Source organism: Saimiri boliviensis, chromosome 8, assembly GCF_048565385.1.
Source record: "Saimiri boliviensis isolate mSaiBol1 chromosome 8, mSaiBol1.pri, whole genome shotgun sequence".
NCBI lineage: Eukaryota > Metazoa > Chordata > Mammalia > Primates > Cebidae > Saimiri > Saimiri boliviensis.
In genome coordinates, this window is record NC_133456.1 from 106,523,845 (window position 1) to 106,547,515 (window position 23,671).

At 44.2% G+C, this 23,671-nt stretch overlaps 1 protein-coding gene and 1 non-coding gene across 6 annotated transcripts in view; both read left to right on the forward strand.

Annotated features, from left to right (window-relative positions):
* The window catches only part of NMT2 (N-myristoyltransferase 2), a 60,166-nt gene that overhangs the window by 10,727 nt on the left and 25,768 nt on the right, over positions 1–23,671 (forward strand). For 4 of the 5 annotated variants that reach the window (XM_074404990.1, XM_039478579.2, XM_074404991.1 and 1 more), the window contains exons 2-3: positions 16,718–16,853; positions 22,796–22,940. In XM_074404990.1, coding sequence (XP_074261091.1) covers positions 16,718–16,853; positions 22,796–22,940 — 281 coding nt within the window. Of the gene's footprint in view, positions 1–16,717; positions 16,854–17,248; positions 17,292–22,795; positions 22,941–23,671 lie in introns of all 5 variants that reach the window. The other variant, XM_039478577.2, reaches the window with a different exon arrangement.
* LOC120367661 (small nucleolar RNA SNORA26) lies at positions 23,021–23,142 on the forward strand. The gene has a single exon (XR_005581985.1). It is a non-coding gene; the product is annotated as a small nucleolar RNA SNORA26 (small nucleolar RNA).

Genomic DNA, 23,671 nt, shown 5'->3' on the forward strand with positions numbered 1-23,671 from the left:
GCTCTTTGTGGTGCTTTGAGTAAGTTAGTGTCCTGTCATGCTTTCCCAGCCTTAGGAGAAAACCTGGTTGGAGTCAAGGACAGAATTGGGATTTCACCTTCACAGTTTCTGTTTTGTTTAGCGCACTTCTGTTCCTGGCTGAAACTCACACGCCCCGGGGAAATAGGGACTTCTTTATTCCCACGGCTGTGTTCCGCAGTGTTCCAGTTCATACAATGCTTTCCCAGAGAAGGATGGGGATTCAGTTAATGTTAAGAATTTCCCATAGTTTTTTCCTTTAGGATTTCTTTTTTTGGGAGGGCAGGGGGATATTTGTTCTTGTTCTTCATTACTTTAGGGTATTTATTAACATTTTAGGAAAACTGAAGAACCAGTGGAAGCAGAGTGCTTGTTTTGGTTTCTAAACAAAGCTTTTTTAAAAATTGTCTTTGCAAAACTACATTTTTAATGTAGAATGTTAGAATGAATCACTAAGCAAAAACTCCTTGCCTTGATATATTCATATATACATCTTCCTATTCATAAATATTTACAAAAATGCAAATACAGGAGTCCCCCATGTTAGTCCATTCTCATGCTGCTATAAGGACATACTTTAGACTGGGTAATTTTTATAAGAAAGAGGTTTAATTGACTCACGGTTCTGCATGGCTGGGGAGTCCTCAGGAAAATTACACTCATGGCAGAAGGGGAAGCAAACACATCCTTCTTCACAGGAGGGCAGGAGAGAGAAGAATGAGAGCAAGGTGGGTGAACGCCCTTTATAAAACCATCAGCTCTCATGAGAACTCACCATCATGAGTATAGCATGAGGGTAACCCCCATGATTGAGTTACCTCCAGCCGGGTCCCTCCCATAACATGTAGGGATTATGGGAACTACGATTCAATATGCAATTTGGGTGGGGACAAACCACATCACCCCGCTTATCTGTGATTTTGCTTTCTGCAGTTTCAGTTACCCTTGGTCAATGTTGGTTTGAAAATATTTAATGGAAAATTCCAGAAACAATTCATAAGTTTTAAATTGCATACCCTTCTGAGTAGTGTGATGAAATCTGGGGCCATCCCATCCTGTCCTGCCCTGGATACAACTCCCCCCTTTGTCCAGCGTCCCTCTGGCAGGTTACTTAGTAGCCGTCTCTGATTAGATTCACTGTCTTGGAATCACAGTTCTTGTGATCAAGTCATGCTTACTTTACTTCCTTATGGCCCAAAGCGCAGGAGGAGTGGCACTGGCAATCTGGATACATCATAGAGAAGCCATAAAGTACTTTCTTAAGTGAAAAGGTGAAAGTTCTCAGTAAGAAGAGAAGATCATATACTGTGGTTGTAAGAAGGAATCTTTGGGGCCAGGTGCAGTGGCTCATGCCTGTAATCCCAGCGTTTTGGGAGGCTGAGGTGGGAGGATCACTTCAGCCCAGGAGTTCGAGATCAGCCTGGGTAATATAGCAAGATCCCATCTCTACAAAAAAATACAAAAATAGAAAAAATAAATTAGTCATGCGTGATCGCACACGCTTATATTCCTAGCTACTCAGGAGGCTGAGGTGGGAGGATCGCTTGAGCCCAGGAGTTCAAGCTGCAGTGAGCTATGACTGCACCACTGCACTTCAGCCTGGACGACAGAGTGAGACCCAGTCTCTTTAAAAAAGCAGCAAAAAATAATCTACCCATAAAATTGTGGAAAAGGAAAAATACATCTGTGCATAGGCTATGTAGTCTAGGAGTGGGCACTAGCCACGGTTTTAGGCATCTCCTGGGAGACCTGGAACATCTTGCTGAGAATAAGGGGTACCACTGTATACTGTTTGTATTGATCTGTTGACATTTGAAAGGCCACGGATGTCTTTCAAGGTCATCGCACAGCCTGTACCCGAGTCTGGGGAATTAGCTGGCCATCCCGTCATGTGGTTCTACTCAGAGTACCATCATTTACTTCATCCCCCATTGCTGGAGCCTCATGGCTAAGGCTGCCAGTTACCCCCTGCTTCCATGGTGACACTGTTTGCTCTGAGCACCTGGAGGGCCCCACTAGTCCCTCCCGCTGGCTAGGAGGTATGTACCCGTGGTAGGAAGTCACCCCAGGGCGCCTGCACCAATCCAGCATCCTGGGGGCAGGGGAGAAGATAGAGGCAGCTGGCCCTGCAGTCATCTTAGCACACGACTTCCCCACTGAGAGATGCAGAGACCTTTTCACGAAAGAGAAATGTACTTGGATTGTGAGCGGCTGCTATTTTAGGACTGGAGCCCACACAGCTCAACCTGTATACTAACTAATAAAACATCTGTGTGTTGCTTCGGCCTTAGAGACAGTTTCATGTGTTCATTATGTAATTTTTTGAGTAAGTAATATGACCTATTCGAAGGTCAGATATATGGTACAAAATTCAAAAGGCATCTGGAGGATGCAGTGAAGTTAAGTCTCATTCTCCCTGCACTGAATTTCTCCCCAACAGGCAGCTCCCGTTGCCGGCTCTTGGCGTGTCCTTCCGGGGGTGGCATGGATGGCGACGTGCACACTCGTGCCTGCGCAGCCCTTCAACACAAATGGCAGCATACCCCTTGATTTTTCACTTACAGCATATCTCAGGAGTCATTATATATCAATACATAGATCAACTTCCTTTTAGTTTTATTGTATTTTTTTAGAGATGGCTGGGGAGGGTCTCACTGTGTTACCCAAGCTGGTCTCGAACTCCTGGCATCAAGAGATCCTCTGGAGTTGCTGGGATTACAGGCAAGAGCCACCATGTTCAGCTCCCACCTCCTTTTTAAAAAGGCTGTGTATGGGTCCTTTCTACTCAGAGACCCCTCTCTCTTTATAGAGGGAGCTGTTTTTCTTTCTGTTCTCTTCTAACTATGAAACTTTCACGCCAAAAAAAAAGGGCGGGGGAGCTGTATATTATTGAGTGGATAGACCATTACTTCTTTAATCTGCCCCGTTAGTAGACAATGAGGTAGTTTTCAGTCTTTTGTGCTAGTACCCAGGACTGAAGTTAATATCCTTGTATGTGTATTACCTCTCCAGAATGTTTCCCAATGAATATTTAAAAATCTATCTCAGTTAAGTTTCAGGAAGGCAGTGTAGTGTGTTGAGATGAGTGTTAAGCAAGGAACCAAGAAGCTTCCTTCACTAACCCTCACTTGGACTTTGGGGGTCACTTAACCCCTCTGAGGATGTGTTTTCATTGGTAAATGAAAAAAAAAAAAAAAAACTGCTTAAAAGGAGCCATTTGGCTTTAAAACTCATGATTTGACAAGTATGTACTTTGTCCAGGGCTTGACCCCATCCTCAGGGATAACAGAAGGCTGGGGAAGGTTCTGAGAGGGAATAGCTCTGAGAAGACCACAGGCTTTATGCACCAGGGACCCATCTGACTCCAGGGTTCTTGAGTTGACTTTTTGCTGTCACTTCCTAAAGATAAGGGGAAAAGATACATTTTGGCAAAGGAGAAACCCCAGTCCTCATTGTCGCAGCTTTAAGCCATCCGTCTAGACACTGCCACTTGCTCCTTGTCTTGTAGACAACTTCGCAGAGCTCTGTGGTATGTCTCTGCTTTAAATTTTTTTTTTTTTTTCTTTTCTCTACCTTCCTGGAGTGGACCATGAACTCTGGCTCCCTTTTGGATCTAGGAGGTGCATTTCCTTCTGTGTTTGAGGCCTCCACGTTCACCTTTGTGATTCCTGGTGGAAAGCTCCATTTGTACAGCCTCACCAACTTGTCCCTGGCCTTTGACTTTGCTCATAGAAGTTGTTTTCTCTGCCTCTTATCTCTGGCCTTTGCCCTTGGAAACATATCACAGGCTCTTATCACAGCCCTCTGCCTTGGATCAAGCTATCTCATGTCTATGTTTGAGTATTACAATATTTTTTTTTTCCAAACAGAGTCTCACTTTGTCACCCAGGCTGGAGTGCAATGGCATGATCTCAGCTCAGTGCGATCTCTGCCTCCCAGATTCAAGTGTTTCTCCTCCCTTAGCCTCCCAAGTAGCTGGGATTACGGCTACGTAATTACAGGCACATGCCACCACACCCAGCACATTTTTTATGTTTTTGGTAGAGATGGGGTTTCACCATGTTCGCCAGGCTGGTCTCAAACTACTGACCACTTGAGGCCTCCCAAAGTGCTGGGATTACAGGCATGAGCCACTGTGCCTGGTCAACTTTTTGTTCTTTTTAAAACCATCTACAACTTTGCTTTTCTGAGCCACCAGTTTCCTTGAGGCTCTTAAGCCACAGATCTGTCCCTGTTTGTCTCTCAGAGAGCTGAATAATTTGAATTTCATTTTCAATTATATATAATGATCTTAAAGATATGTAAATAACACATTTTTAAAGCATTTAAAAGATTTCTTCCTCTATTCTGATTTTGCACTGTCTACAAAGACAGGTCTTACTTCACAAACTCAACTTCATGGGAGACGTGTTTCTGTCCAATGAGTGTTGTATGAAAGTTTTATTATAGCTTAACATTATCTCTTAGCGAAATTGGGCTTCCATGTACTGTAGACACCAAAGTTGTTTGATAATAATGAAATAATTATGAAAGGAGAAGGCTAATGAGATAGACCATACATTCCCACGTGTCCAATACAGTACAGATTTAGAAGAACCAAAAACTTAGAACAACCCAGTATGTAAGAAGAGGGATTCGCTAGTAAACCAGACCAGAGCTAGCAAGGAAGGACTAGTCAACAGGACCAGAAGCTTGCAAAGAGGACCATCAAGATTCCTCTCTTCCAGGGACACTTGTATTAATTCCAGGGCTTATTGTTCGGTCATTGCCTAGAGCTAGCACCCTGTAAATATTTCAGTTATTGGCTAGTCTCACAATCACCTTTATCCAAAGCTTTAGCCTGAATAGCTGCAGCCACCTGCCTGCTTGATGGGTCTTTGATGATGTCTCTGTCCCTCCCTGGCCATAAACTTCTGGGACGGCTCTGAGCTCTGAGCCTTCTCAGGCTTGTCCATGACGTACTGTTTTGCGCAGAGATGATGTTGCTTTGCACAGAGAATGATGCTGCTTTGTAGATACTCCCTACATCAATCCCAAGAGGAGAAGGGTTGACGTATGGGTTGAAGCTACCAAACCTATGATGGAGCTGAAATCCTGCTTTAGATGAGGCTGTAATGCAGCCAGATGATGACAGCTAGAAGCCTGGCTTCCTGCTGTGGCCTCTGCATTACGCTTGGGAAAAAAGAGTGAAGAAACGAATCCTGGAATTACACAAATGAGTCACTGACAAAAACAAACTCATATGTGTGACTTCTTCAAACCCTGACCTGCAGGTGAAATCTATTGTGGAATCTGATGATCACATGATTAACTTAAATAAGATGGGTGCTTCTGATGCAGGATGAGGACCAACTTTGGCCATTACACCCTGATAACCTGAGTCAGCCTTACCCGACTTCCCCAGCCGTGGGTGTGAATTCTTTTCCAGCAGCAGGCAGTGTGTGCACATTTGGGTTACTTTTGTTTTTTGTCAACTGTACCAAGAACTCATATTTTTTTTCTGTCTAGTGAAGTGTTTTGGGATTCCAACCCACACCAGGCTATGTGCACACATGTAACACAAAGATCTATTACAATTCCATAAAATAGGTGAATAAAAAAACGTCCAAAGATCACAATTAGGCAGTTTACAAAAGAAGACCTAAACATTGCCAGTAATTGTTTGAAAAATGGTCAACCCAAGGAAGTACATAAATGTGAGACAACATAGGGGAGTAATTATGTGGATTTTGGAGCTGGACTGTCTGGATTCAAGTCCTGGCTCTGCCATGATTAGCCACGTGACCTTCAGCAAGTTCTTTTTTTTTTTTTTTTTTTTTTGAGACGGAGTTTCGCTCTTGTTACCCAGGCTGGAGTGCAATGGCGTGATCTCGGCTCACCGCAACCTCTGCCTCCTGGGTTCAGGCAATTCTCCTGCCTCAGCCTCCTGAGTAGCTGGGATTACAGGCACGCGCCACCATGCCCAGCTAATTTTTTGTATTTTTAGTAGAGACGGGGTTTCACCATGTTGACCAGGATGGTCTCGATCTCTTGACCTCGTGATCCGCCCGCCTCGGCCTCCCAAAGTGCTGGGATTACAGGCTTGAGCCACCGCGCCCGACCACCTTCAGCAAGTTCTTAAACTCTCTGTATCTCTGTTTCCTCTTCTATAAGATGGGAATAATAATAGCACTTACTTCTGAATTTGACAGTTTATGAGGTTGATATCTGTAGGGTTCTTGGTACAGTGCCTGACACATAGTAAGTATTGCAAAGTGTTACCTGCTGTGGTGATGATTATGATAGTGATGGTGATGATCGTGGTGATAACGATGGTGGAGGTGATGATGGTGATGGTGGTGATGGCAGTGGTGGCGGTGATGATAGTGATGGTGATGATGGTGGTAGTGATGATGTAGTGGCGATGATGTGGTAGTGGTGATGTGGTGGTGATGATGTGGTGGTGATGATGTGGTGGTCGTGATGATGTGGTGGTGGTGATGATGTGGTGATGATGATATGGTGGTGGTGATGGTGTGGTCATGATGGTGTGGTGGTGGTGATGATGATGTTGTGGTGATGATGTGGTGGTGATATGATGATGATGTGGTGGTGGTGATGTGGTGGTGATGATGATGTGGTTGTGATGATGTGGTGGTGATGATGATGTGGTGATGATGATGTGGTAGGGTGGTGATGATGTGGTGGTCATGATGATGTGGTGGTGGTGATGTGCTGGTCATGATGATGTGGTGGTGATGATAATGATGTGGTGGTGATGTGGTGGTGATAATGATGTGGTGATGATGATGTGGTGGTCGTGATGATGTGGTGGTGATGATGATGTGATGATGATGTGGTGGTCATGATGGTGTGGTGCTGGTGATGATGATGTGGTGATGATGTGGTGGTGATGATGATGTGGTGGTCGTGATGATGTGGTGATGATGATGTGGTCGTGATGATGTGGTGGTGATGATGATGTGGTGGTGGTGATGATGTGGTGGTGGTGATGTGGTGATGATGATATGGTGGTGGTGATGATGTGGTGGTGATATGGTGATGATGATGTGGTGGTGATGATGATGTGGTGGTGGTGGTGATGTGGTGGTGATGATGATGTGGTGATGATGATGTGGTAGTGGTGGTGATGATGTGGTGGTCATGATGATGTGGTGGTGGTGATGATGTGGTGGTCATGATGGTGTGGTGGTGGTGATGATGATGATGTGGTGATGATGATGATGTGGTGGTGATGTGGGGGTGGTGGTGATGTGGTGGTGATGATGTGGTGGTCGTGATGATGTGGTCGTGATGATGTGGTGGTGGTGATGATGTGATGATGATGTGGTGGTCATGATGGTGTGGTGCTAGTGATGATGTGGTGGTGATGATGTGGTGGTGGTGATGATGTGGTGGTGATGATGTGGTGGTAGTGATGATGTGGTGGTGATGATGTGATGATGTGGTGATGATGATGGTGTAGTGATGGTGGTGGTGGTGGTGGTGATATTGGTGATGATATGGCAGTGACAATGATATGGCAGTGAATGATTTGGTGGTTATGATGACAGCAGTGATGGTGGTGATGGCAATGGTAGTGGCAGTGGTGATGCTGATGGTGATGATATCATGACGATGGTAGTAATGATGTGATGGTGATGGTGGTGATGGCAGTGGTGGTGGTGATGGCAGAGGTGGTGATAGTGATGGTGATGGTGATCATGTTGGCAGTGATGGTGATGACAATGGTAGTGGTGATGGTGGTGATGATGATAATGGTTATAATGGTAGTAATGATATGATGGTGATTATGATGATGATGGTGATAATGCTGATGGTGATAATGATGGTGGTAGTGGTGATAATAGTGATGGTGACGATGATGATGGTGATGATGGTGATGATGATGGTGATGATGGTGGCAGTGATGGTAGTGCTGATAGTGATGATACTGGTGATGATGGTAGTAATGATTTGATGATTGTGATGATGGTGGTGATGGCGGTAGTGGTGGTGATGATAGTGATGGTGCTGATGATGTGGTGATGAAACAGGAATTGCAGGGAACAAACCTCTCAAACACCTAACTGAAGAAGGAAGTGGCTTTTTATCTGGCTGAGAGCTGCAGGGGGCTACAGCCTCATTCACTGAGCTCCCCAAGCTGCAGCTTCTCTCCCCTTTTATAGGCTTACTATGCCAAAGGGGAAACTGAGGTGGAACTCTGTCATTGTCCGTTTGCTGGACGTCCAACCTTACCATCTTTTGGCTTCATTGATGTGCTAATTCATATGCAGTGTGAGCGCAAGCTGTTTGTTGGTGGAGGTGTTTCCTGGTCCATGGAGACGTGGGGGCGTGACCCAGTGCCGGGCTCCAGCTGGCGGAGATAACATTCATTTGCAGCTCTCTTAAGGTTAACAGATAGCAGAGACGCTGGGAACTAAAGAGGGAGTCATTTTCCCAGCTCTTTGGTATTTTATTTCATTTTTTTTTTCTTGTTCTTCTTCACCCTCCTTCCCATCTGGAAGTTGGGGAGGGAGGAGGTAAAATAGAAGGAGGCAAGGGGGTCTCCCCTCTCAGTGATGATGATGATGGCGATGGTGATCATGGTGGCAGTGATGGCAGTGGTAGTGGCAATGGTGGCGACAGTGGTGATTATGATAATGATGATGGTAGTAATGATATGATGACGGGTGATGATGGTGGTGGTGGCGGCAGCGGCGGCAGTGACGATGGCAATACCAGACTGCTCTACGAAGTGATTGTTTCAGTTTACATTTTACCAACAGCATATGAGTGTTCCCTTTCCTCACATTCTTCTGATATTCTTAGACTTTAAAATGTTTGCCAAATCAGTGGGCAAAGTTGAGCATGTTTTCATAAGCTTATTGGCTGTTAAGGCTGCCTCTTTTGTGAAGTGCTTATTCATATCCGCAGCCCATTCTTCTGTCAGTCTTCTGTCTTTTTCTTATTGATTTTTAAAATTTGATTTCTCATTCATCTAGTAAATACTTATTGAAGATCTTTTATATGTAAGACACTATTTTAGGTGCCAGGGATACAATGAAAAACACTGGTTTATGGATCTTCTGTTCTAGTTAGAGACAAATAATACAATCTCTGTGTGCCAGCTACTGTACTTAATTCTTATATGTATGTCTCATTTTATCCTCAGATTTTTTCAATACTATTTATTTATTTGAGACAGGGTCTCACTCTGTTGCCCAGGCTGAGTGTAGTGACATAATCACAGCTTACGGCAGCCTCAAACTTCTGGGCTCAAGTGATTCTCCCACCTCAGCCTCCCAAGTAGCTGGGACCAGAGGCACACACCACCCTTCCCAGCCAATTTTTTATTTTTTGTAAAGATGAGGTCTTGCCGTGTTGCTCAGGCTGGTCTCGAACTCCTGGACTCAAGCAGTCCTCCTGCCTTGTTCTCCCAAAGTGCTGGTATTACAGACAGGAGCCACCACGCCTGGCCTAATACTGTTTATTGAAAACATCATCCTTTTACAGCTACAGAAACTGAAGCACAGAGGGGTTAAGTACTAAACTCAAAGTCATACAGCTAGGAACTTGTGGATTCAGGATTACACCCAGGTAGTGAAACTCTAGCTAATGCCTGCAGTCCTGGCCAGAATATAAGACTGTCTTTCTATACCATCCTGTAGATTAAATGTGAAGGAGAAAAGAGCTTTGTATATATTCTGACTAGTAATACTTTCTCATTTGTGTTATAAATGTCTAACCTTATTCTGTAATGGAAATTTTTTTGTAATCACTTTATCGTGAAATGTTTAACTTTGGTGTAGTACCGTGAAATGTTTAACTTTGTAGTAGTAAAAAATTGTTATCTTTCCTGGTTTGTGCTTTTGAGTCCTTGTTGGAGTGATTATTTTCTTTACTGGCATTTTGAAGTTACCGTTTAATTCTTTCACTTGTTCATTTGAAAGATGTTTACTTGAGCATCTACTATGTGTCAGACACTGTTCTAGGCTTTAGACAGATGTGAACTGTCTACATCAGTGACAGACAAACATCACCACCTTCAGTTTTAAGGTTTCATTTTCCAAGTTTGGGTCTTTCACTCATTTGGATTGTTTTCTTCATATTGGGGGATGTAGCAAACTAATTTTATTTTTCTGCATATGGGAATTCGGTTCTTCTGATGGTATGTATGAAAAAGCTTTTTTCACTACTGATTGATGATGTGATCTTTATTATATTTCAAGTTTCTTTAGTATCATGGATTGTTACTGACACATCTGTTGCGTTTCATGGACCTGCTTATCTGTTCTTCAGTTCTGTTGTATTTTAATAAAGTTTTCCTTACGAAGGTATTGTGACTGTTAGACACCATTTCAAAAACGGATGAAAATACAAGGCAGAAGATTACGGTCAGCTATATTCCCGCCATCTTCTATGCAGGAGCTTGGAAATCATGGGGGAAATATTTGTAGAATAATTAGTCTCAAACTACTAATGTTTCTTCTGTTTCACAGCGGAGGGGAGGCAGTTAAGTTATCTCTCTGGTGGTGCCTGATAAAATCTAAAATCACTTTTTGTCTTTGGAATTCACATACCAAAATTTGAGCTTCTTTGATGTCACTATTTATTTTTATTTTTTGAGAGAGAGGATCTTTCTTTGTTGCTCAGCTGCAATTCAGTGGCACAATCATAGCTCACTGCAACTTTGACCTCCTGGGCTCAGGTGATCCTCCCTCTTCAGCCTCCCAGATAATTGGGATTACAGACACGTGTCACCATACCTGGCTAATTTGAATTTTTTGTAGAGGTGGGGTCTTTCTATGTTGCCCAGGCTGGTCTTGAACTCCTGGGATCAAGCAATCATCCCTTCTTGGCTTCCCAAAGGGCTGAGATTACAGGCGTGAGCCACAGTGCCCAGCCCAACGTCAGTCTTTAAGATTGATGTGTTAGCACGTGTATTACCTATGTAACAAACCTACATGTTCTGCACATGTACCCAAGAACTTAAGGTACAAGAAAAAGAAAGATCGGTGTGTTAGTTACATTAGGCTGTGCTGCTGTAGTAAATAGACCCTAACATGTGATTGCACAACGGAGCGGAAGTTTTCCTGTCATCCATGTACCAGTCCTGGGCACATGTTCTGACAGATGATGAGGGAACTCTCCTTCATTGTCATCCAGGGTCCAGACTGTGCCATCGTGTGGCTCTGCCATCCTCGAGGGTCTCACCCATGTCTGCATCCAGTCAGCACAAAGGACAGGAAGGGCTTAGAGAAGCCTCCCACGAGAGTTTCTGAGCAGCAGGAAGCGGCACACATCCCTCCTGCTGGCTGGAACTCAGTCGGCGGCCACACCTGGTCACAAGGCCACTAGGAAGTGCTGTCCAGCTGTGAGTCCAGAGGGAGGAACGATGGGTTTTGTGGGTATCATCCTGGACCACCTGTAAAGTGTTTCCATGGCTCTATTACATTGGCTGTCCCAATAAGTCTTGTCTGTAGTTTCCATGAATACTCTTGGAAGAGATTTGCTGCATGTGCTCGTTGAGTATTTGCCATTTCATGGCTGAGAAGGAATGTAATCGTTTCCACCTGAGGTCTGAACATGCCACTGATTCCCTCTAGACAAAGGCTGAAGTGTCTGGGCTTTCAGAGGTGGCAACGCTGAGAGCCTTTTCTTTGTGAACCTTTCACTTGAAGCCCTGGGGAAGAGGAAGGTGGGACTTGTGTTCCTGAAGACCAAGGAATCTTTATAAAAGGGCCATGATATGCAGGGCTGAATTTCCGTGACTCGGTAATCAGCCTCGAGCATTAGGAGTCTGAATCAGTCTTTCTTCATTCGATTTCCAGGGAGAGTCTTCTCTTGGGCATGGATTTTCCTTCAGTATCTGGAAGCCCGCTCAGATAGGGATAATGAATATTATCCCTAATACCTGCCACCTCAGTCTTAATCAGTGGTGAAGGAAGAACGGTCTCAGAACTGTTTGTTTCAATTGGCCATTTAAGTTTAGTAGTAAAAGACTGGTTAATGATAACAATGCATCATAAAACCTTCAGAAGGAAAGGAGAATGTTTTGTGGACCACTTTGGTTTTCTTTTTTGCTTGTGGCAGTTTTAAGTTATTAGTTTTTAAAATCAGTACTTTAATGGAAACAACTTGACCAAAAATTTATCACAGAATTTTGAGACCCATTAAAAAAGTTTAATAAGGAAAAAAAAAAAATCTCCCACACGGGCATGATGGCATCTCCTGTCATGTGCGTCCCTCCAGAGTCCCTGGATTCCTGTGGGATGCAGACCCCTGGCTAAGTAGCCACAACTGACTACTGATCTGCTCTGGCCATAATATCATCCTGTCACTCCCAGGGACAGGAGTGTCACCTGTCAACACTTTTGTTTCACTTGATATAATTAACATATAATTCCATTCACTGGTTTAAAGTGTACCCTTCGGTCTGGACATGGTGGCTGGCGCCTGTAATCCCAACACTTTTGTGAGGCTGAGGTGGGTTGAACACATGAGGTCAGGAGTTTGACATCAGCCTGGCCAACATGGTGAAACCCTGTCTCTACTAAAAATACAAAAATTAGCTGGACTTGGTGGCGCATGCCTGTAATCCTAGATACTTGGGAGGCTGAGGCAGGAAAATCACTTGAACCCAGGAGGCAGAGGGTGCAGTGAGCTGAGATAGCACCACTGCACTCCAGCCTGGGTGACAAAGTGAGAATGTCTCAAAAAATAAAAATAGTAAAGCATACCATTCAGCGGCTTTTAGTATATTCACAGAGTTGTGCACCCATCATTACAATCAATTTTAGAACAGTTGCATCACCCTCAAAATAAACCCACATCCCTTAATCATCATGCCCAAACCCGCCATCTTCCCAGCCACTGACCACCACTCACCTTCTGTTTCTTTGGATTTGCCCATCAGTGCATTTTATAGACACGGAATTATGCAATACATAGTCCTTGGCAACTGGTATCTTTCACTTAGTGTTTTGAAGGTGCGTGCAGTCATGTTGCGGTGTTCATTGGTGCTTCATTTTTTTTATTGCTGCATAATCCATACTATAGATGGGCCACATTTCCTGTCTCCATTCATCAGAGGATGAACATTTGTGTTATTTCCACTTTTTGGCTGTTATGAATGATGCTGCTATGAGTGTTTGTGAACAAGTTTCTGTGTGGACCTCAGTTTTCACTTCTCTTGGTTATGTACTTCTGAGTGTAATGGCTAGGTTATACAGGGAATCTGTGTTCAGTGTTTTGAGGAACTGTCAGCTGTTTTCCAAAGCAGCTGCCCCATTTTCCATTCCCGTCAACACTGTATGAAGGTTCCAGTGTCTCTCCATCTTTGCAGACACTGACTAGTTCTTTTTTGTTTTTGTTTTTTTGAGACGGAGTTTCCCTCTTGTTACCCAGGCTGGAGTGCAATAGCACGATCTCGGCTCACCGCAACCTCCACCTCCTTGGTTCAGGCAATTCTCCTGCCTCAGCCTCTTGAGTAGCTGGGATTACAGGCACGCGCCACCATGCCCAGCTGATTTTTTGTATTTTTAGTAGAGACAGGGTTTCACCACGTTGACCAGGATGGTCTCGATCTCTCGACCTCGTGATCCACGCGCCTCGGCCTCCCAAAGTGCTGGGATTACAGGCGTGAGCCACCGCGCCTGGCGACTAGTTCTTTTTGATTAAAATTGTCCTCATGAATATCAAGCAGTGCACTGGTCGGCTCTTATTCCCAAATTCTTGTTTCCTTCATGGCCTCTGGAAATGGAAAAATAGCTCTTCCTCACTGAAGGGCTGGGAGGCTCTGCTTCTCATCGTTGTGTAAATATGATTAGATATGCCAGGGAATTTGGAGGCTGGGATGATCAACTTAGTGTCCATTTCTATAGCTCCCTGTCAATTTAAAGTTCAGATGAAAGAGAGAGAAAGAAAAACTCTTGCTGAACTAGAGTAAGCAAAAATGATGACACTTTCTTCATTATGCCAAAATAAGAAAATAAATTTTAGCAACATCATTTGGAAGGGGAAAAAAAAGTTGTGTGTAGCATCAGTTAACTCGCAAAATGTAATTAACAGGAAACCTCACTGATCAAATCTTATAAGTTATGGAATAGGCGATATAAACTTACTAAGGAATTGGGGAAATAGTTGGAGAAATAGTCTCATGTTTTAATTTTTAAAATGTCTCTAGATCCACTCAAGTTTCTACGAGTTTGTTTTTATCTGTTGTAGAGAATATTGTTGTTGTTTTTTTTGAGACAGGGTCTCATTCTGTTGCCCAGGCTGGAGTGCAGTGGCATGATCATGGCTCACTGCAGCCTCCCAGTCTCAAGTGATCCTCCCACCTAAGCCTCCCAAGTAGCTGGGACCACAGGCGCACACCACCATGCCCAGCTAATTTTTTAATTTTTATAGGGACAGGGTCTCACTATGTTGCTCAGGCTGGTCTTAAGTTATCCTTCTATGCTCAAGCAGGGCTTCCGCCTTGGCTCCCCGAAGTGCTGGGATTACAGGCGTGAGCCACCATGCCTGGCTGAGAAAATTAACCTACACTCAGGACAAAAATATTTTCAATCCAGTTGGATAGGCATATACCTTAAAGCATCCTTAGCAGTCACTGCCTCTTATTCTGTATCTCTCTGTAACCAAGCTTCCTGGAAATTTGGAGATATTTTAAGATGGAAGTATTACACAGAAGAGCTATGAAGTTCCAGGCTCCTGGTGGTTTCTAGAAAGCCACAGCCAGCATCGTTAGAATAAAGGGTAGAGGTTGGGAAGGGATGATTGCCTGGGTTGTGAAGTCACGGGCGTCTCCACCATGATTTTGGTCCTTCCCACCCAGCCTCTGGCTCCAAGGTAATGCTGAACACGTAGTATATGTTCCATAAATACTTGATGGTAAGTTGCAGTAGGCTTTATCATTGAGGCTGGGATAATGGTAGCTTTCGGAAGTATTTTATGGCCTGGGAATATGTAATGTTGCCACCTCTAGAGCCGGACGTACCTGTTTATTCATTCCACAAGCATTTATATCAGTATGTACTGGTGTGAGGCATTGGAGACCTTAGGGGTGCAATTATGAATAGACTTCTTAAGTAGCACATCCAAATGCATACATAAATCACACTGTAACAGTACAACAGATTCACCAATTTACAGGGTGTCAAAGGGTGCCCACAGTAAGAACATTAGAGAGGAAAGCCTAAAACAGTCCTACTCCCAAACCAAAGAACAGACAAAAGCGAATGTATCTACGGTGTGTTTCTAGCTCCCGTACCTAGCTGTGAATTGTTTGTTTAAGCCTGATTGCTAGTTAGATATTGATGAGTGTCCTTGGCCACTAGATGGCTTTAAATTTTAAATATAAACATCATGATGGTGCACATTTGATTCTATTGATGAAAATAAACTGCTCATTGTGAGGTGGGAAAGCCTTACTATTTTTAGACCCCTAGGGTACTGCTTGACAAGGTCTTAATGTATCTCCAAAAATAAGCACTCTTTTCTATTTTAGAATTAGGGTAGAAATATGAATCTGTACCTCAAGGGCTTAGTTCTTTTTTCTTTTTCCTCAGCTCTGTTGCCCATGCTAGCGTGCAGTGGCACAATCTTGGCTCACTGCAACCTCTGCCTCCCAGGCTCAAGCTATCCTCCCACCTCAGCCTCCTGAGTAGCTGGGACTACAGGGGCATACCACCACACCTGGCAATTTTTTATTTCGGGTCGGTTTTGTTTTGTTTTTTGCTAGAGGCTAGTTTTCCCCTTAACTACCCAGGCTGGTCTTGAACTCCTGGGCTCAAGCTATCCACCCGCCACAGCCTCCCAAAGTGCTAGGATTACAGGCACGAGCCACTGTCCCCAACAAAGTGATTAGTTCTTAAACAGTTTTTCTCACTATTGCACATGCCTTTCATATTTGGACTTTACAGAGGAATTATCCATTTTAAATTGAAAAGTTCATTACTGCTGGGCGCAGTGGCACATGCCTGTAATCCCAGCACTTTGGGAGGCCAAGGCGGGTGGATCATGAGGTCAGGAGTTCAAGACCAGCCTGGCCAATATGGTGAAACCCCATCTCAATCAATCAATCAATCAATAGAAAAGTTCATTACTGTAAAATATGAATAACCAGTAGAAAGAAAAGTTCCTTTATAACCTAGATGTTGAATAGCAAAACTAGCACTTTGTATTTTGTTTGTTTGAGACAGGGTTTCTCTCTGTAGCTACACACTTAGAGCTTTTCATTATTAGCTCTCCTAGTAAAAATCTGTATCAGGAAACATTTCCTCCTCTGTAGAAAAGCAGTTTGCTTAGTTCTATTGCTTCAAGATTAGTGTTTTGTTGTACCCAAGAGATCTTTACAATGGAGTTTTTTATATCATGTATCTCTCCTCCAGAAAGCTGACTTAAAAGTAGATTAGGAGAGTAGTGATAACTGTGGAAACAATTTTACTTCAGTTATAAAATGTGGTTTTTCTCTTCAGTCTTCCTGCTTCGGCAACATGTAAGCACCTGCAGGGTGACTGAGCGGGGACCGAGATTCTTCTGCGTTGCCTGTTAATGCCTTAACTCGACTACCTTTTATTTCTCACTTACATCCGAACACAGTTATTTTCCACTGCATATAATATGTTTTTTGCAAAATGATTACTTGTATGCCAATCAATTTCATTTAATGATTTTCATTTGTTGGTTGGTTTCACCATCTTTGCATTTTCCGCAGAAGTCCTGGAGGGTATTTGGGAGCCAAAAAGAAAAAGAAGAAGCAGAAGAGAAAAAAGGAGAAACCAAATTCTGGAGGCACCAAGTCAGACTCGGCGTCTGATTCCCAGGAGATTAAAATTCAGCAGCCTTCGAAAGTGAGAGCTCTGTTTTATTTTTTCCCCCTTTGTGGTTTCTCGTGCATATGAGTGGGTTTACGCAGCTTAGCGCCCCGCTGGATCAGATGTGTAGGGACTTTGTTGTGACTGTGTGTTGAATAGCACTAGTAACTGGAAGCTCTTGACAGCCTCCTTAAAACAGACTTTGGCACCCAAATAATGAAGGGGTACACTGTGCTTTTCTGTGTGTGTTGATACCTGCCGTGTTTTTTCCCTTTTCTCAGTGAATTTGTATTTAGATTGTTGTTTTAGAAGAAAGTCTCAATGTGAGTTGTTAGGGTTTTTTGAAATTGCACTTTAATATTTGGTTACTTTTAGTTCAGAAGATATTCACATTGTAATTTTTCTGGGTGTCTGTCTAATTACCTGAATAGCACAACACCATCTGGCAGCAGATCTCAGCGGGAGCGGCCGTGGGTAAGTCTCTCGTTGACTTTGAATCAAAGCAGTTTGCGGCGGTCGCTCTTCATTCTCGTGCCAAGGGTGGGAAATAGTTCCTCACATTCTCCTAGTTTAGACCAAACCAGAAGTTGTCCAGCTGGGCCCCACACTGGCAGATGGCTGGCCAAGAAGAGGGTCGGTTGTACTGCATGGGTGTCTGTCTGGTGGCGCAGATGGCAGGCACCCCTGTCTGTGGAGCCAACCCCCCAGCACCTGGTGTGCTGGGCCTCTGGGAAACACAAAGCCCTCTTGATGCAAGAAACTCACAGTGAAAAGGGTAGAATCAGCCGGGCATGGCAGCTCACGCCTGTAGTCCCAGCAGTTTGAGAGGCTGAGGTGGGAGGATTCCTTGAGCTCAGAAGTTCAAGGCTGCAGTGCGTTACAGTTATGCCACTACACTGCATGCTGGACAACAGCGAGAGACCCTGGCTTAAAAAAGAAAGAAAGAAAAGGGGTAGAATTAGAAATATCACAAAACAGAGATGATTTTGATGATTGTACCTACAAATAAATGATTATGAGTAGGCTAGGCATGATGGCTCATGCCTGTAGTCCCAATACTATGGGAGGCCGAGGCAGGTGGATCACTTGAGCCCAGGAGTTCAAGACTTGCCCGGGCAAAATGGTGAAATCCTGTCTCTACTAAAAATACAAAAAGTTAGTTAGGCGCGGTGGCATGAACCTGCAGTCCTAGCTACTTGGGAGGTTGAGGTGGGAGGATAGCTTGAGCCTGGGAGGTGGAGGTTGCAGTGAGCCAAGATCACGCCACTGCACTGTAGCCTGGGCGACAGAGTGAGAGGTGTCTCCAAATAAATAAATGTGAGTAGCATGTAGTGTTGTGGAAACAGCACAAGAGGTGACTTCTGAGACCATGAGCTTGATCTCTGCCCCCTGGCTCACTAGCTATGTGCCTTTGCTCGGGTGTTGTGCCCCCTTCAGCCGTTCCTTTATCTTCTCTCTACTCGCAGCTGGATCTTGAGGTTCCAGTTCGATCATTTTCATTCAAGAGTTTTTACATTCTAAAACAGCGCATATATATATATATATATATATATATATATATATATATATATGGTAGTTATTACCATTCCGCAGGCTTTGTGGATTTCCCTTTTTCTCATGCAGAGTTTCTGTTGTGTCCCATGACGTGAGCCCTGCAGGTAGTTTCGTTGTTGTTGTTCCCTGTTTTACACAAAAGGACCAGGAATCACCGAGAAGGAAAATGACTTGCCCCACTTTTTCCCTGGCTGACTGCAGGGTGAGAAGAAAATGAAATCTTCCTCCCTAGCTTTCAGCTTGGTTCTCAGGTAATAAATGTTCTACCCACTAGATACAGTTTTCCAAGGTAACTCATAGCGGACACCACCAGAAGCTTGTGAAATACCCTTCCCGTTTCTAAACGTTGTTTCGTCAGATAAACATGGCGTCCCTGACCTGCAGTGTGGACATCTCCTGTTGCTTCCAGCATCACCATCAGTCTCTGCCCATCCCTTCCATATCTAGAAATTGTGAGCCTTTCCCCTCTCTCTGGTCACTTATAAGAAACTAGAGCCAAGGAAGGCAGTGGGGATCTCTTGGCACACGGTAGGTGTATTAGTCAGGGTTCTCTAGAGAGACAGAACTAATGGAATATATATGAGAGTTTATTAAGTGTTAGCTTACATGACCACAAGGTCCCACAATAGGCCGTCTGCAGGCTGAGGAGCAAGGAGAGCCAGTCCGAGTCCCAAAACTGAAGAACTTGGAGTCTAATGTTTGAGGGCAGGAAGCATCCAGCACGGGAGAAAGACGTAGGCTGGGAGGCTAGGCCGGTCTCTCTTTCCACATTTTTCTGTCTGCTTTATGTCCTGCCTGCGCTGGCAGCTGATTAGATGGTGCACACCTGGATTAAGGGTGGGTCTGCCTTTCCCAGCCCTCAGACTCAAATGTCAATCTCCTTTGGTAACAGAAACACCCAGGATCAGTACTTCGCATCCTTCAATTCAATCAATACCTTCACAGAAACACCCAGGATCAGTATTTTTGCATCCTTCAATTCAGTCAACACCCTCACAGAAACACCCAGGATCAGTACTTTGCATCCTTCAATTCAATGAAGTTGACACTCAGTATCAACCATCACAGTAGGGAATTTCCTTTCTTAATTAGGAGCAAGTCAGTAGTATCTTAAGATGGGATTTTCTCCATTGCATTTTAAAAATCTGGGGCTCTTTTCCTTTAAGTTTATGCCAGCTCTAGATAGCACTGTAAATTACAGCGGACTGTGTTACAGAATATTCTGGTCTACACACAGGAAAAAAATAAAAACCGTATTTGTCTGGATTCTTATAGGCTTCTTTGTGTTATAAAACTTGAATATTTTTTCCAAAGTATTACATTTGGAAAATTAATGGGTAAAGAGTGTAGTTGATGGTTAGTATGCCACAGAGAACACGTGTGGAAGAAAAAGAGAATAGACCTGCCTCTTACATGGGAGTGCAATCGTGGGAAGTTAACGTAGGGCAGTTGTTCCTCTCACCTGGCCTAACGCACACTCATTCTTCCCCAGGGGGTGCTACTACGGGAGGTGAATGGACAGAAGAAATGATCATAGCTGAGTCATTCTTACTGCTTTGTCCCCGTGGGTTTGGAAATTTTGTTTATTTGCATCTACTTTCAGAAAGCATTTCAGTAGGGCCGTATGTGGTAGTTCACGCCTGTAATCACTGCATTTTTGGAGGCAGAGGTGGGCAGATCACTTGAGGTCAGGAGTTCAAGACCAGCCTGGCCAACATGGTGAAACCCCGTCTCTACTAAAAATACGAAACATTAGCTGGGCATGGTGGCACGTGCCTGTAATCCCAGCTACTCAGGAGGCTGAGGCAGGAGAATTGCCTGAACCCAGGAGGCGGAGGTTGCGGTGAGCCGAGATGGCGCCATTGTGCTCCAGCCTGGGTAACAAGAACGAAACTCCGTTTCAAAAAAAAAACAACAACAATTAGCCAGGCATGGTGGCACATGCCTGTAATCCCAGCTACTCAGGTAGTTGAGGCAGGAGAATTGCTCGAACCTGGGAGGTTGCAGTGAGCCAAGATCATGCCACCACATTCCAGCCTGGGTGACAGAGCAAGATTCTATCTCAAAAAAAAAAGAAAAGAAGAAAGAAAGCACTTAAATAGTGAGCATTGGGATATCAATAGTTCACAAATGGAAGTTTCATGTAGACAGTGCTGGCCAACCTGATGAGCTCATTAGGCAGAGAGAAGATAGCCACTCTGAAGTCTCCCTCATGGAGTTGGTCATTTTGGCCATTGTGTCACATGGAACAAAGGTGCTGAGCCATGCCTGTTGCAAAATTGTTTGTTTGATATATTAGTGTTAGAAGATTTAACTCAGAAATCAGGAAAGAAATCAAGGGAAAAAAAATCAAGAAAGAAAAATGACCATGACATTCAATTATAGTCATTGTAGATATATTGTTGTAAGATTGGCCTCAACTTTGCCAATTTAAGCTAAACTAAGGCACAGTTAACCATTATTAGTTGAACTATGGTGGTCTGAATTGTAAGGACTTCTAATAGATGTGTTGTTGGAGTTCAGAAACACATGAATTTCATTTTGCTAGAAATTTGCTCCTTTTAATGTTGGAGACTTAAAAGACACCGAAGGAAAAGAAGTCATTCAAAAATGTAATAAGGAGAACAGGAAAAGTATTTTGTGAAATTTGTATGTGTCATTAAGGTAGGACCTTTATGATTTTGGTGTTAATCAAATGTAAGATAAACAGCTTACAAAAACTGTGGCCATTTTGGATTGTGCTGTTAGACTTCCAAGCAGAGACAAGAAGACTTTCACCTGCCTCCAGTTAGACTTCAGAACTTTGTTTCCCTAGGGTTCTGGACAGTGTTTGTATGAAACAAACCCTGTTCTGTGCTGTGTAAGACGAGTAAGCTTTCAGGGTAAAATTATTTGCTCCAGACCACAGATTTCAGATTCCAAGTGAGCAGAAGTCCAGAGTTGCTGTTTATAAACTTCTAAGGGTTGATTGTACCTTTCCACAGTGTCCACCCTGTGTTGACATACAGCAAAACCAAAGGATTCTGAAACTTCTAACCACTTTCTGAATCACAGCGAAGAATATTCTTTCCATGGTATCAACGTTCTACAATGTCTCAGTAATTTGACATATTGAAAAAAGTCATTGATTTCCATATTCAGTCCTCTGCACTGCCCTCTCATTTCAAATAGTCTTATGTTCCATATATTATTACATTATTCGAGGAGTTAAAAAAAAAAAAAAAAAAGAACTGGGGAATCTTCAAGAGGCTGCAGGAGTATTGGCTTTCAGAAAGGAACTTTAGAATTTAAAGGTGCTGCTTTACCTAAAAGGTAGTCCAGTTTCCAACACTTGGGTTGGGAACGACAGGCTATGGTTGTCCAGGATCTGAAGTACAGAGGAAATTGCTCATCCTTCTGGTGGGAGAGATTGTCTCCAGAGGATCAGGAGGGTCAGGAGAAGGGCAGGGTGTGTGTGGCCAGGAGGAAGGGGCATGGTTAGAGATTTCCTTTCTTGATCATTTTCAGCCCAGTTCAGCACTGGGTTCAAATCTCCCTCCCTCCCTCCCTCCGTCCCTCCCTCCCTCCCTCCCTTCCTCCCTCTGACTTCCTCCCTTCCTCCCTCCCTCTTCTCTCCATCCCTCCTCCCTTCCTTCTTTTCTTCCTCCTCCCTCCTTCCCCCACCCTCCCCTTCTCTCTCCCTCCCTCCCCCACCCCTTCTCTCTCTCCCCTGCCTTCTGCCTGCCTGCCTGCCTGCCTGCCTGCCCACCTGCCTGCCTGCCTGCCTGGCTTCCTTCCTTCCATCTTTCTTTTTCTTTCTTTTTTCTTTTTTTTTTGAGACAGAGTCTCACTCTTATTGCCCAGGCTGGAGTGCAATGGTGCTGTCTCAGCTCACTACAATCTCCCCTTTGCCCCTCCCCTTCCCTTTTCCCTTCCCCTCCCCTCCCCGTTCCCTTCCCCTCCCCTCCCCTCTCCTCCCCTGTTCTCCTCCTCTCCCCTCCCCTCTCTTCTCTTCTGTGTTTCCATTCTAGAAATTCTTTCCCTCATCCCCTCATTGCTTCTGCAGAGCATTTACCCTGACAGTGCCTCCAAGTCTCGTGGCTGCCGGGCTGCTGGATGACAGTAATGCATGCATTGCACGTCTCCCCCAGAGGAGTAATTTTGGGGACCATTTGTAGATGGATGGGAAACTGAAGCAATGCATGCTTCAATTTAGATTCCCCCAGCTGCCAGAGCCCCACTGAAACTCTACAACTGTTACCCTTAGCAGAAGTTTTGCTTCTATTTTCATGTGTAACAGGCAAGCCCATGGCCTTGACCGGGCTTGGAGGAGGATCGTTAGTGTTTAGGGATTGTAGTCTCTGAGGCACATCTGCGTGCATTTGCCGAGTTTAAGATCAGTGGCCGCTCTCTCACGTTCTGTGTGTCTGTCTTTGCTGTCGTAGAATCCCAGTGTTCCAATGCAGAAGTTGCAGGACATCCAGAGAGCAATGGAGCTGCTATCCGCATGCCAGGGCCCAGCCAGGAACATTGACGAGGCTGCAAAGCACAGATACCAGTTTTGGGACACACAACCAGTACCTAAACTAGGTACGCTTTTCTGCTTTCGTTTTTTATTCCCCAGAAACAAAGCTGGATGAACAACAACAGACAAACCCATGCCCTTTCCTGTGCCCTTTTAAGGTTGACCCAGTGCTTTAAGAGGCTAACACAGAAGGGTACAGTAAGTCTCCGTAAAACCCAGAGAAGAGACTGGAAATCTCCTCTTTGGATCCTGTCTGGAGTCACACCTGAAAAAAAAAAAAGAAAAGAAAAACAAACACAGAGAGTTAATGTCACATTATAGGTGGTTCTCACCTATAATCCCAGCACCTTGGGAGGCTGAGATGGGAGGATCACTTGAACCCAGGAATCTGAGATCAGCTTGGGCAACATAGTGAGACTCCATCTCTACAAAAAAATTAAACAATTAGCCGGGCACTGTGGTGTACACCTCTAGTCCCATCCACTCAGGAGGCTGAGGCAAGACGATCACTTGAGCCCAGGAGTTGGAGGCTTCAGTGAACCAGGATTGCACCACTGCACTCCAGCCTAGCTGACAGAGTGAGACACCATCTCAAAAAAAAATAGAAAAGAAAAATAATTGATGAAACAGCAAGTATTTCACAACACTGCCTAGCTTTCTTATTTCAATTCAAAGGCACTTAATGTAATAGCATCTTTTTAAAGATTATATGAAACCCAGGCCAGGCGTGGTGGCTCACACCTGTTATCCTAGCACTTTGGGAAGCTGAGGCAGTCAGGAGTTCAAGACTAGCCTT